Raw genomic sequence first — 15,859 nt, forward strand, 5'->3', positions numbered from 1 at the left:
CTTATTAGTTTTATAAATCAAAGCTTTGTTTTTACTAATTGTTTCTTTTAACCGAAGCTCGTTAAATTTTTCTCAAATTGCTAAAAATTATTGACTATCAAAAATTTTTGAAAGTCTAAAAATTAATTTTGCACGCATTAAAGCTTATAAAACACGCATCGCTACATTTACAGGCCTCACAACAAGCGTGGAAACCATGGAACACTTGGTGGGGAAAGTGATCAACGGAAAGTTGATAGGAGAATGCGTTTTCAAGTTTACGGATGCCGGAACCTTCGAGGAAGCCAGATCTGAGTGCAAATCTCACAATGGTGATCTTATCTACAGGAACCTTGGTCCTGCAGGTGCCGCTTATCATGAGTTAGTTTATTTACAAAATAATTAGTTTTATAATATTTTATTTTTATTCATTTTTGTGGTGCTTAATCAAAGTTGCATATGCCCATCGTAAATTAGTTATTAAATAATCTTTTACCTTTATTTTCCTGTTTTCGAACAATACAACTAATATCGACATTTTGAATAACTAAATTCATAACGCTAAATATTGTTGCAAGCGTATTTTTTCTTACATTTTCAGAAATATAAGGACTTATATCAATTAATCAAGGTTACATATGCTAATCATGATCTAATTATGATATTTTGACTTTACATTTTATTTGCCCTGTTTACCTACAATATAACTTATACTGACATTTTGAATAACTTAACTTATAACTATAAACATTAGTAAAAACACATAAGTAGTTTTATTAGTTTGCTTTTTTTTCTCTAGAAAAATCAGGACTTACATCAAATCCGAGTCCGGCTCTGACAGAGTCTGGGTGGGTTACTCAGACTGGGAGAGCGAAGGAGTTTGGAGGCTGGTCAACGGTGAAGAATATGACGCGGGGAACAGAGACCAGCAGAGTTTGTACTACTGGAGCGCAAACGAGCCTAACAATGGGGGTGGTGTTGAGAATTGTGGGCATGTTTATGTTAGTTTCGGTGAATTAAACGATATTAAATGTACTAACACGTACAAAGGCTTGTGTGAAATATGTTAATATTTTTTTTAATAGTTACTAGTGTATGACTAAAACGAAAATACTCTTTTACATTGAGTACTTACTTAACATTTCTGATTTTTTTTCAGTTTGTTTTTTCATGTCGATTTCTTTAAAAATTTTTTTTAGTATTAAAGTTTATGAGATGCAACTTTTTTATATAATCTTTTTTTAATTACTTTTACAAACTAATATTACAAACTTTAATGTTTAATTATAAAAGTTCCTTATAAAATTTTTGTTTTAAATCAAAAATGTATAAAACTCTTATTTAATCAACTCAAAATTTTGTAAAACTGCAATCGAGTTCTAATAAGGAATTTTAAACATGATAAAACTTTAACAGTATTAAAATTTAATGAAATTATAGCAAAAATGTCTTTCTTAATATTTTATTTTAAATAAAAAACAACTGCAGCAACTAAACATAACTTTGAAATTAAAACTTAAACTTTAACAATTAAAATCATGTAAAAAGTCCGTTTTGTTTGTAAAAATCTTAGCAATACAAATAAACTTGATTTTAAATAATGAATATGTACTGTTCAGTTTCAGTTGTTTATATATTAATATTATTATAAAAACTTTACGACTATAGTCTGTTAAGTTAAGAAAAAAATAGTATAAACAGAACTTCAGCTTTATTTGGTAACAAATCTTTTCTTTAAGAATAGTGCAGATTATATATCTTTAAAGTTGTATTGAGGCCAGAGATGTTAAAATGCTAAAAGTTACTATGGTAATTCAGCAATGAAGTGTTTTATTTTTGGTTTGTTTTAAGTTAGTAATTTCACGCTTGAGTAAACAAAGCAGAGCTTTTTAACATGTCTGATTGAGGCCCCTTAAAACATTCAAATAACAATAATATTTTTTTTACTTAGTTGATTAAACAGTCATTTACTAAACTTAAGTTTAGAATAAACAAATAAAGTATACACTGTTTTAGTATAATTAAACTTAATTCTTATAAAAACTGTTGAATTTTTTTTTATCAACCCCTTTTTGATATATAAGAAAGATTGAACTGTTATAAAAGAAAGCTAAGATGTATGCTAGAAACAGAGAGTTATGAAAATATTTATTTAAAATATTTACCGACGTAAAATAAAGTTTTGAATCTATATTTGAATAACAAAAAACTACAATGATTAATACGTAAAAAGACAAAAAAAACAATTTCAAATTTTCAATTAGATTAATCTGAAACTCTATCTAAAACGATAAAATGAGAATGAATAATAACTTGAGCTTAGAACAGGAAATTCACTAACAGTTTTAAGAAAAACAAAGTTTGGCTAGTTTAAATACCTTCTGTACTTACCTGCTTCGTAGAAAACTTAAGGTTACACTCTATATTTGAAGGTCACGAAAATTAGGTTAATGATTGAGTGCATTTGCAATTTACAAATTCAAAAGAACTCTAGTTTTTCTAAGCTTTCTTGAATCTAGTAGCTTATATTATTCGCACTCGATTTGCCAGTATTAAGGGTTTGACGTTGTGGTAATAAATGATATTTCTTAAAAACTCTTGTTTTATTAATACTCAGATTTTTGTAGCCATGACAATGTTATTTCGTTATTTGAACTTTAGATGAACTTGTTTAGATAGAAATAATTTTTGATTGATAGGTACATCTAAAAATTAAATTAAAAAATGAATTTTTTTTATAAAGCTTTACATAAATAACCCAGACAAAGATTAAGTGTTGAATTATTATTTCTAATTGAAATTATACTATAAAAATATTTAATGATTTGAACAAATATAGTATAACATTTTTTTAAGATACCGCAACATAGATTTTTATTAGGTGCAAATTATAAAGATAATACTAAAATGTCATTATATTCATGTCGTGATATGGAAGTTGAAATTACTTGATTAAATTTTAGTATAAAATAAGATTTAACACTTAAACTATTAAAAAAATTAAACAACAACGACAACAAAAATCACCTTTTGTTATGCGTTTTGGAAATCTTACTTTAGAACGTGTATTTTTTAGACTTTAGATAATACAAGTTTTCTAATTACAAATATATTTACAATTAATTTAGTGCAATCCAGCATTAGTAGTATGCCATTAAACACTCTAAGAAAGTTTGCAATTGAAAAGTCAAGAACCGTAAAGTAATTTAATTAATACTATTCATTTTTTCTTCATACTAGCATACGGAAGGCGTGTTTAGACTTTTTTCAGTGGGTTAGCACATTTTTTCGTTCAATAACAAAGTATATTGTGTGGAAGCACTAAATGATACTTTTTATAAAATTACTTGACTATCTACAATATAACTGTCTAAAGTTTTCTTAGGTAGATAAGAGTTTTAAAATAAAAACAATTAGAAAACATCACTTCAAGACAACGCAAAATTTTGATAAATAATCCAGTTCTTTAATTTTTTTGAAGTAATTAAAGTATAAACTTAACGCCTGTTATTATTGACGATTTAAAAAATTTTTCTTCCATTGTGAAGCTAACATGAATAACGAAAAGTCTTACAGTTAAAAAACTGAACAAAATATTAATCAAAATTAGTAATTAACTTGTCTTCATAAGGAAAAACATATTCAATAATATGTTAATAATCTAATAATTCAACAATTCCAGTTAAAAAAAATTAGATAAAAATCAAGTTTAAACCAAAAATAAATTATACTTTTGAAAACAAACTAGAAGCAAAAGTAAAAGTTGCAAATTTGAAAAATGTAACTCTTCGAGTTGTAAAAGTTTAAAAGAATAATTTTACTTGGCATATTTTGAAACAAAGCTTCTTTTTTCAAATGTGCAACTTGCCTAGTTTTAAAACTTTTATACTGTTTAATTTTTTTTCACAAAATAGCTTATAAAACTAACTGATAAAATCAAAATTATTTAAAAGTTTAGCAAAATAGCACAACCGAATCTAATGAAGCATGTAAAATTTGTGAACAAATCTAGTTTTAAGTAAATAATCAAAGCTTCTTTATTTTTTCATTTTACTTTTTAAGGAGGTGCACAGGAAACCAATTTAAAAACACCCATGCTAGTATTAACCCTATACAAAACAGTGCAGAAGTTTTTATTTTCAGCAGTTTTAAAGTTAGCACTTTTGCACAGCAGTGTTGCTAATAATATATTTAACTATGTACATACATAAGTATAGATGGGAATTAAAAGTATTACTTAATTCGCTTATAATAAAGTTTTATAAAAAGTTATATCTTAACTACATTTTTCAGAGAGAAAATTTTAAACGTTTCAAAATAGACTTAATTTTAAGGACATGTCTAGTATCAATTAGTTATTATATCACATTAAAGCGTTTTAAAAATGATCAAATAAACTTTTACTATAATTGAGGTGTAACTGTTTTTAACTGGTTATTATACAACAAGTATGAATTAATAGATAATATTGAAACTTTGTATTAACCGCATTGTTAAAGTCCTGAACAAGACGTTAAAAGGTATCCGAGGTGTTCGACTCGATAACCGAAAGGTTCTTCGTGCACCAGGTCCAAGAATCAAATACTTTGAGCGCTTTTTTTGTCGTTTAATAAACTAAACTAAGTAAGTTAAAGTTTTCAAATGGCAAACTACGGTCTGTTGAGCACTTTGGAATGATAATATTTCTAGATTGAATAAAGTTGAAATAAAAAAAATATAATTTTATTTTGACATTTAAAAAAGTAAAATGTTATTCTTGACTAGTTATATCAAAACTCAAATATCTAACAAAAATATATAACTGATTTGTGCAAGTTAAATCAAACCAGGATAATAAAAACATTTTTATAACTTCACATGTGTTTTTTCCCTTTTTAACTCGAAACTTATAATTAGTATAATCATGTTTTGTGGTTGAAAATAAAACTAAGTTTTGACTTTTTATTTTATTAATGTCTAAAGTTGTCTTTCTAAACTAAATGGTTTAGTCAAACGTTGAAATTGTTTAGACATTTGTAAGAATTGTATCATGCTAAAATATAAATGAAAATTAAATGATTAATATGGGTACACGTTTCATAATAATTGATTATAGTTTTTTTTTTCAGATTAACTAAGGGCTAGTATGAATTACTTATCAAGCCTTTTTAATATGGTTGCCACAATAAATATGCTCAGTCTTCTTAAGATGACTCAGTTCGAAAATTTTTGGGAAACTCAATCTAGTTTAATTTTATTTTAAAAACTTTTGTTTTCAATAAAATTCAGGCTAGTTTAAACATCCTTCGTAATTCCCATGCTAATTATTTTAAATTTCAATGTCTTTTTTACAGATAAGGTTTAGCTAAGTTCTTTTGTTATTATTTTTGTTCTTATATATAGTAAGCTGGATCAATAGTCTTTTTTTTTGATTTGGGTCTATATCAGGGGTCGGCAGGCAGTTGGTGGTCACGGGCCAAATTTCAAGTTTACAAAGTCTTCGCGGGCCGCAGTTTTAGTTTTAGTGACATTTTAATAATCTTTTGGTTTTAGTTTTAGTCACACAAGAAAAAAGTTTTACTTTTATTCACCTTATCATTTTAAATAACTTTTAGCTCTACATAAAATGACTATTTAAATTAAATTAAATTAGAATAAAATTTACATCGACTAATATACTTAAGTGTTAATAAACTATGTACTTTCATAAGCACTTACTAAGTCAAATTTAATACTTTTGTAATTTTACATACAATTTAACTCTCTATGAAAACCAAACTTGAAAGACAATTTATTAGTTACTTTTATATTTTTGTTATATTATCAACCCCTTTTTTCATATTTCTAAGAATATTAACTTCAAAAAAAAGTTTTTGCGTGTTAAATAGTTTACATTCATTAAAAAATTTAGTAATTAGTTAACTTAATAAAATTAATACCTGTTTGTATTATAGAAAGCTAGAACAAATTCTTTAACATAATTAATTCTCGAATACTTAAATAAAATATCTTATTAGTAGCTAGTCTTTTACATGGTTGTCTCTGAAGAAGCAAAAATGTCTGAGTTGTATCAAACCAGCCTAAGTTAATTAAAAGTTGAAAAAGGTGATAAATCGTTGTAAATCAAGCTTAAGTACCTAGTAACAATATCATCATCATTAAAAAGTACACAAAGTGTAAAAAAACAAGAAAAAACTACAATTAGTAAACTACACTACAGTCATAAAAACTATTCTGGGAATTCTAAGATTTATTTAAAGTGTTTGAAGTAAAAGTTTCACACACATCTGAGTTTTCAAGCTTTTAAAATAGCCTGTTTGTGTAGCAACCCAGTTAAAACAAAGTTCACAACATAAAGAAATAACGAAAGTTATTAACAGTAAACAAATTACATGTCAAAAAAATATAAGTCAATTGGAATGGACAATTAACTTTCTTAAACATTTTTAACAAAAGTATAAAACTTAATTGAGTCATTAGCGAAGAGAAAAACCTCTTTTTTATTAAGCATTACAGCAATTCTTTATCTGCAATAAGAATTTAAAAATATTAGTTGTAAAATAAAAGACGAGCAACAAAAAAAAACATTAGTTAGGAGTTATTGCGAGAAACGATAAAAAAAAAATCACCAGTCAGTTCCAACAAAGCACATGATTACCTTCAGTAACTACAGAAATATCAGAAAAAAGTTGTTAAGGCAAGTTATAAAGTAACAAAGTTTATTATTAATAATGAGATACAGTTTATAATTGAAAACTTTTTTAAAGAATTTTTGTTGGCAGTAATGAAAAACTTTTGTTTATTTCTTCAATGACAACAAAAAGTCCTATTTAGGAAATGCATTAATGTTATAAAGTTACATAAATCAAATTATGACTTTAATCAATATGTTAAGATGAGAGCACTGATAGAAAAACTATTGCTCATTTGAGAATTTTTATTAGAGATATTTTTTTAACTTTGACACTTTAGTATAACTTCTTGGTTTAGTTCAAACACGAAGCACAACAATCGGTGAAATTTTACAAGTAAAAGTGCAATGCACCAAAAGTTTTTAGAAGTATAATTCCTTCTTTTATTTTTAGTATAAAGTTTAATTAAAGTTTAAAAAGTGTCTTATAAAGTATATCAATATCAAAAAACACTGTTAAGCTACTTTAGTATATTTTTAAATAAAGAAATATTTATTTGCTAAACTTTTTGTGTCAAATCGAAATTTCACTACTTTACATGTAAAAATTGTTTGAAACTCCAGGCTTTTTCAAAAGTTCTCAAATTCAATTTTTTTTCGAAAATTTTTAAACATAAATTTTCAATTTCAAAGCTTGAACTTAATATATTATAACATATATTATAAGTGAAACTAACACTTTGGGTTGAGCGAAACTTACATCATAAGTTTAATTTGCCACTCTTTTAAGCAAAAAAGCCAGCCTGAATTAACAAAAACATTCCTGATATTTTTGTATACAAAAAACAGTTCTAGCCAAAAACTTATAAAATGACTTAGTTGGCCTGAGATTTGAAGTCTTCAAATAGTGATAGTCTGAGTGTGTGTCAATGTTTATAAACTATCCCTAAGTCTAGTTTATATTAAACAGGTAGCTCCAAAAAACAGCAAATGTGTTTATTGATATGCAAAGCATAAAAGTTAACTTAGTTTGACAAAATCAATGTTTGAAAAATGAAAATGTATACCTAACAAAAACTATATTAGTTTATGTCATATATATTGTTTTAATTGTGTCTGTAAAAATTTAGATATTACATGTAGAAAAAACAAACTTAGAAAATTATGCATAAACTAAACTTAAACTAACTAAAGTATTTACAAAAAGTGGTTTAAAATATGAGCATTTTTTAAATTGGTGTGCATATAAATTAGTTTATGTGCAAAGAAAACGTTTAAAAAATTAAAATGTGTCAAAATAAAACTTAAATAAACCTTTTTTCCTTATTACTATGTTATTTTAAATGTTTTTACACTAAAACATAACATTTACAAATAAAAAATATATAAAAGAAACTTAGGTATAAAAATATTGGAAAGAATATCTAAGCTATAAAGAAATGACACTTTAGTTAATTACTGTGCATCACTTTTGTACAAAATGGAAAACATTTGCATTTAGTTTATTTGATAAATAGGTATAATATAACTAACTTATTAAATTCAAGCACTCTTTTTTCAGATAATAACTTGCTGTTGTAAATAGAAGTTATTATGAAACTCAGAAAAATATTCTGTTAGAATGCTAATCTGTCTTTTTCACTTTTTTAAACTAAAGCAGTAATTTCTTCTAATTATTTTTAAATGTTATACAAAGACTTAAAACCAAACTAATCAAATTAAATCGAGTTACCCAAAAAAATTAACTTTAAAGATATTTTTGCTCAGCGGGCCACTTTTACATGCTCGCGGGCCACAAAATTTTCTTTCGCGGGCCGCATTCCATTCAAAAAAATAACGTGCTCGCGGGCCGCAGATTTACCCTTCGCGGGCCGCAATTGGCCCGCGGGCCGCAGTTTGCCGACCCCTGGTCTATATCAATCTTTTTTTTATAATTATCATAAACTAAAACTAGGTTTTAGTCACTCGGGCTATTTTTTATTCTCAGGGAGTAGCAACCCAGCTTAGAATCAAACCAATTCTACTTACATTTTTTTAAACACCTCTGTTTTTTTAATTATTTTTTATAAAGTCTTTCAGGGTATGTAAACACTGTATATAATACTCCGTCAATCATTATAAAATAAGGGGGAGTTTGAGTCATTTTTCTTGACTCAAAAATTTCTTTGTTTTTAGGTTTTAAAGTATATTTTTTACAGAATTTAATAGCTAAGTAATAGAGCTGGAATGAAATATGTTTTTTTTATAATTTTGTTTATTGGGTTGGTGCTGTAGCCCAAAAAAAAAGTGGGACATTTTTGGTTTTTTGGGATTTATTTATTTCTCAGAACATATCTCAACAAATACATATTTTTTTCAACTAAATATTTTATAATATTCTTCAGTGAACTACCTTTATTGGTCAACATCCTACTTTTCCTATGGGCTCTACCAGCAACCCAATAAACCCAAACTTAAAAAAATAGCATAGTGTGTCTTATGTATTTACATTATTCGATAATTATTAAGGTTTACGTCTATCTTTTTCTGAATTAATATTAAAGTTATACTAAGTCAAGAGATTTTTATATAATTTTCTCTCAGTTTTTAAAGTTAGGTTTTTAAGCATTATGTGTATTTTTTGAGGTTACTTTTAAGGTCTTGAACAAAATCTTAAACTATTCAAGTGGTGTACGACTCTATATCCGTATAGTTTTTTCGTTCACCAGGTCCTAAAACCAATTATTTTTAGACCTTTTTTAGTTTTATTTATTGGTTATTAATCTTCTATTAATACTATAATTAATTTTTTTATTTTATAAGTACCTAATAAGATTATAAATGTGAGTATTCTTTTTTTAAGATTTGAGTAGAGTCCTTTGTATTATAGTCTCAGTGTATTACAAAAGTGGCTGAAAATTTTTAAAAGCCACTTTCCTCAAATACAACTTCATCTTAAAATATTTTTTTTTATCGTTTATGAGTTCAAAATGATGGAGCTAGGTACTAAATTTCGAAGATTTTTTTTGTAACTAGGTTAGAAACACAATATGATAAAATTTTATGATTTCAGTCTTTGCAGTGCAAAGGTATCTTTAATAGATATTTTTTTTTTTAGTTTTAATTCCATATTACAAATTAAGAAATAATTGAAAATTTACAATACTGTAAGGTATGGTCAATAGAAATTTAGTTGCTGAAATAATACAAGTATTTTCAGTAAACAAATAAGTGTTTCAACTTTAAAGTATAAAAAACATTAAGTATCAAAATTAATACGTCTTGCTAAAGATTGTGTCGTATTCTGATTTAGTTAAACCAAATACAAAGTACAAAAAAAACATTGAGCTAAAGTTATATGAAAAAAATTGATTTAATATAACGGTTTCAATTAAAGCAGACTCCTGTACACTTTTTGCTGTTATTTGCAATCTGATATTTATTTTTATTTAAACATTTTTAAGTTCTAACTCTTGTATCAGGATTGCTACTTACTCAGGCCAGTTTGAAAGTCATAAAACCTCGAATCGAACCATGCTGACTGTTTTTTTGAAACTCAGGCAAGATTTAGTTAGATTTTTAAAACGAATTTAAATTGATTCAATTTTAAGTAGTTTGATATTTAAACTTTGGTCCACTAATTGACTCTTTTTAACTTAATGTATTTAACCTTACTGAAAAAATCAGGCCAGTTTTTTTTTTAGACTTCGAGTAAGAATAGTATTAGTAAATTAGTTGGTTTACTTTAAAATTTTGTTACCTTTAAACCTATTTTTTGAGAACTAGATTTTTTTATGGTTTTGAGAAGTTTCTTTTTTTAAATACTTTGAAAAAACTCAAGATTACGCAAACGAACTAAAAAAAGTAAAGTCAGCAGCTACTACTTTTTATTTCTGTTATTGAACAATTATATTTAGAAAAACTAAGATGAAATTCAATATTCAATAGATTACTCATTTTACGTATCGAAAAAGAAAAGAAAAGTATAGATTGTTATAAAATTAATAAAAGTCTATGCTTAGGATAGTTTAAATTAGATTCATAACAAGGGTATTTTTTTTCATTATATAAACATTTACTATTTTTTACGTTTTTAAGTTCTATATGTAACTTATAATTAAAATACGCTTTTTGTAACTTATTTTCAGTTAATGGACTTATTTCTTTAAATTTTAAAAACACAAGCTCAATAATTACAATAATATTATCATCATAGTATCCAAAAAAATATACATAAAATTTTATCATTTAAGTATAGCTAAATAGGATTGTGAAAGAAAAGTAAAAAAAAGGAAACATTCTATCTGACTTTCAGTTTCTATTCATTCAGATTTTAAAGTAAAGTCAACTACTTGAACAGTTTATAAAAAAAAGCAACTTTTATTTAAAAATATACCCTTACGAAATAAACTTTTTGAAAAACCCTGCTGTACTCAAGTAAATTGAAATGCAGATTGGAGTTCAATTATCTACAAATTTAAATATAAGTTACTACTTTTAACTGTTATCTTGTAACTTTTTGAAATATTAATACTTATATACGCGTATAAATTATTAACTAAGTTGTATTTGATTGTCAGTTAAAATAAAAAGTAGTATGTAAATGATTTTAATATTTAATTTTAGTAAAGTTTTTAAATTTAATAAGTTATTTCTAGATACTCTTTTCTATTTATAAATATTCTTTATTTTAAATATTTGTAGAAAAATATAAAAGCAAGAAAAAATGTCTGAATCTGGTGAACAACTAGGGACATTGTACGTTGGAGATCTTCATGAAGATGTTAATTGGAAGATGCTTTATGATACTTTTTCGGAGCATTACGAAGTAATAACAATTAAAATACTGTATACTGTGTTGCGTAAAAAGTATGCGCGAGTTGAAATGGTAGATCGAGAAACAGGTGCAATTTCGATATTTGTTTTGTATTATTAAACAAAAGAATTTATATTTGAATTTTATTTTAATTAATTTGATTTATTTAGAAAAGCTATGCTAAAAGTGCACTAAAACTTTACTACTGTTTTGATAAGTTCGTCAATTTTTAATTGTTAAATTAAAATAGTAGTAATAAGAAAGTATATATAAATAAAACTAAACTTGATAATTAAACACATATTTATTCGACAGCTGAGATTGCTATTTCCGAGTTGAACAACAAAGAAGTTCACGGAAAGATGATCAGAGTGTCAAGGTGGGAGCCGATTGTCGAAAAGAGACAGCTTGCAAAATGCTACATCTTCGTCAAAAACATCCCCAACTCTTACGATCAGCAGAAATTCAACCAAGTTTTTATGCAGTTTGGCACCATTCTGTCCTGCAAGGTCAGTTTAAATTTGTAGCTAAAGTTAAAGAAGCTTTTATTTGTATAAGAAAGTGGTTTTGCATCAGTTATGTTTTTGATAAATGAGAAAACATCCCTAATTGGTTTATCCTTGCATAAAAGTTTATTTGTTGCAATCCATTGCTTAAGCAAAAATAATATACACTTAATTAAAATAAAGGAGCTTAGTTTAATTTATATCATAAATCAGATTGAATAACCGGTCAAGCCAAGCGAGCATCTATACAACACGAAGTACGGATACGTCCAGTTTGAAAATGAAGATTCCGCCCTGAATGCAATCCAATCGATGAATGGAAAAAAGCTAAACAATGAAGACGAGCAAGCGGTTTGTTGATTATCTATTGTTTAAGAAAAAAAAAAAAATTTTAAAATTCAGTTATCAAGTAGTTTCTAAAACATAATACTGTTTACAACTTGATTTAAACACATATTTTTGATGTTAATTCTTTTTCAATATCCTTGCGCCTTGTTTTGTTTTAATTATTTGTTTACTGAGCAACGATTATTAAACAACGTAATATTTTTTCAGGTGTTTGTGGGATATCATCGATCTAATTGCAATCGCGTCCGAGAAGATGCTAATAATTTCACTAATCTTTATGTGAAAAACATTGGCAATATGACTGAGGCTCAATTAAATAATTTGTTTTCACTTAGTTTACTTTATTATGATCGTATTACTACATCAAACTAAATATTTAAAGTTTTCGTTGTAAAGATTAATGTAAAAAAAAGTTTAATTTGTAACTAATTGTTAACTACAGAAATGTGGTGAAGTCAAGAATGCTGCTGTTTATGAAAGATGAGAAGGGTCGTAGCTACGGATTTGTTTCCATGGCAACCCATGATGCCGCTGAAAAAGCAATTAGCGATCTCAACAAAAACAAAATCGGAGGTTTGAATTTTTTATACATAGTTATTAAATATTTTTAAACAAAATAACAAAAATGATATTAATATTGTTGATGTAATCCATAGAGTTTAGTATATAGTATACTACCGCTTAAGTACGCACTTTTTTTGGTACGCATCACGCCTTAAGTACGCACTTATCCAGAAAGACAAAGTAAAGGATCTTATACTAGAACTTCAAAAAATTCCAGTTTTTTTGCCTAAATTTTTAATCATCAAGTTTTTCCAGATTATTTTATGTTTCCAGGTAGAATGGCCAACCTGCTGAGTTAGCCTGATACTTTCACAACTTTTAAACTAGGGTGAGTAATCCTGAGTAGGCCAAGTAGCCTGAGATTGAGACAGTCCTGTTATTAAATGTTAGCAAACTAAATACTTATGTAGTGGTTGCAGAAAAGTGAAAAGAATAATGATATTTGAGCTGTAATGCTATAAAATAAATAAATCTAGATGAAAAAGTTTAAAAAACCTACATATACAAAATAGTTAAGTCATAATTTAATTAAAATGTACATACATTGATGTTTTGAAAATGTTTGGTAAACACAAAGTAGTTTGGTACTTTCCCTCTAACAAAACAAAATGTAGCTTAATATCTTTTTTTAAATCATTGACTGACATTGACTTTCTATATTAAATGTATGTATTAATTATGTAGAAGCTTTTTATAGAAAAAATAAATCATTTCAAAATCTATTAAAAAAATTTGCAAATTAGAATTATGTTTTAAATGTTATTTAAAATAAATGACTTGTTTATTTGGCTTAATTATTTGGTGGCTAGTTGTAAGAAAGAAAACAAACAACTAAATTTCATATTATACTATATCGTCAAAAAGTACGCACTACCCGTGCTAAGTACGCACTTATTGGTCGGGTTCAATTTGCGTACTTAAGCGGTAGTGTACTGTATTTTTATTAAATTTGTGTTATATAAGAAACATTAAACATCTTTAAAATAAGTTTCATAACTTAGTACATATCTGTTTTTGTTACATACAATCTAAGCATTTACATTGTTTACCTATGTTTCCACAATCAGATCAACAAATTTATATTGGTCGCGCCCAAAAGAAGACTGAGAGAAAAATTCCTTTAAAAAAGTATTTCATCTACCACAAGAAAACCTTGCAAGAACAAAGTAAGGACAAAATCTTTACATAAAGAACATAGATGTAAATGATCAAAGTCTTAATGATGCCTTCCAAAGCTTTGGTGAAGTTACCCCTGCAACGGTGTGTATTTTTACAGTATAGTTAATTACGTAACATTATTTTTCCTTGTGAATAAGTTTCACCTTTATAATTTCAGAAAGCCTAAACAGTTTGTTTTTTTCAACTGTTTTACTTATGTTGATACTACTATTAAATGGTTTATTCTCCTCAATAATTGAAATACATTAACGTATAACAAAAATACTAAATAAATTTTTCAATAAATTTTTAAATAGAAAATAAATTATATAAATGAAGTAAACGAGAGACTGTTTGTACAAACCAGCTATAATAGTGAAGTAAATTTAAGTTCAACACTTATCAAACAAATAAAACATAAATAAAAATGTAACTACTAATTTATTTTTGTTAATAACATACTGTTCAGGTCATCCGTGAACCAAGCGGGAAGTCAAGGGGATTCGGTTTTGTTTGATACAAAACATCCGAAGCTGCGTTAAGCGCAATCGACGCAATGAACAGCGCAACACTCGGCAGTCAACGGTTGTACGACGCATTTGCTCAAGATGAGAACCAGAGGAACGCCGATCTGGAGTTGAGGCGCAAAGACCGGGTTGTCTATGTGAACGGGCTTCACTATTTCGCAGACGATTAAGCGCTTCACCACACCTTTCAGCAGTTTGGATATGTATTTTCTGCAAAGGTTTGTTAAAGTTTCATAATTTTTTTTTATACTATGTATGTGATTCTCAAAAAACATCACTATTTTAACTTAACCTTTATGAGTAGATAAAAATGTTATATCTAATTATTAGTAGTTGTCATCAACGAAATCACATATTATTAAATTTCAAATTAGTCTAGTATAAAAACCAATTGAAGAAACTTTGAACCAACTTTTAAGGTAATGAACAGCGGGCCAAGATATCTTGGCTACGGTTTTGTTAATTTTGGTTCCTCATACTCCGCATTCAACGCTACCAAGGCATTGATTAGAGCCATATTCTACGGTAGAGAGTTGCGTGTGTCTATCAAACAGTCTAAAAGAAAAATGACACTTGCTAAAAGGGTAAGTGTTACAAATTTAAAAGCAATAGGTTTAAACTATTTTTGTCAACTTATGTTAACAGTTTTAGTGAGAAAACTTTTGCAATATTTTAAAACTTAAATTCAACTTTTAAAGACTACCAAAAAAAGTGTTTATGATATATAATAAGTCAAATTCTTTCAGGCAACTGTAGCAGCACAGCATCAAGCTATGCAGCAGCAGGGGCAGTTTTACCCACAGATTGAACAACCTGTGCAGCAGCCAATTATGTTATGAACAATGATATGCCTCCACAACAGCAGCAACAGTAGGTGAATCTACCAGAAGGTCATCAGCAGCATTCTCCGCAGGGCCAAAACAACCCTGCACAGCAGTAATGCATATGTTTAGATTACGCGTTTTAGGAATTATCTTTGCTGTTTCATTGCAATAAATTTTAGAGTTAATTTTAAAAATATTTGTGTTTAATTTAAGTTTAAGAGAAGTTCAGTAAAAGTAAGTAATGAAACTATACTGAGATATTTAATTCTAGCAGTGTTACAAATCATCGCAATAAACTTTATGTACTACAGTATGTTTGTGATGATTATCTTACATACAACGTTTAATCAAGATTGTCAAATACACATAAGAATGGTGAAAGTTTTACTAATTTTATTTATTATATTCTTAAGTTCAAATGTTCGATGGTTTTGAACTAATACAATACGTCAATTAAGTTGTTAACTTTAGAGCTACTGCGCAACTGAGCCTCAAATAAAAAAAGAAACTTAAATTAGTTTCAGTCGTTAAATAGCTAATAATTACTC

The 15,859-nt window shown here is 26.9% G+C and overlaps 1 protein-coding gene across 1 annotated transcript; it reads left to right on the forward strand.

The window, feature by feature from the left end:
- Positions 1-11,294: 11,294 nt before the first annotated feature.
- LOC145833538 (polyadenylate-binding protein 1-like) lies at positions 11,295-14,502 on the forward strand. The gene is made up of 7 exons (XM_082940707.1): positions 11,295-11,472; positions 11,700-11,893; positions 12,122-12,241; positions 12,446-12,561; positions 12,681-12,811; positions 13,870-13,930; positions 14,430-14,502. Exons 1-7 carry the CDS (start codon positions 11,295-11,297, stop codon positions 14,500-14,502), a joined length of 873 nt encoding a protein of 290 aa, XP_082796833.1.
- The last annotated feature ends 1,357 nt before the right edge of the window (positions 14,503-15,859 follow it).

The sequence above is a fragment of the Thalia democratica genome, chromosome 4 (genome assembly GCF_965202585.1).
Source record: "Thalia democratica chromosome 4, ktThaDemo2.hap1.1, whole genome shotgun sequence".
Lineage (NCBI taxonomy): Eukaryota > Metazoa > Chordata > Thaliacea > Salpida > Salpidae > Thalia > Thalia democratica.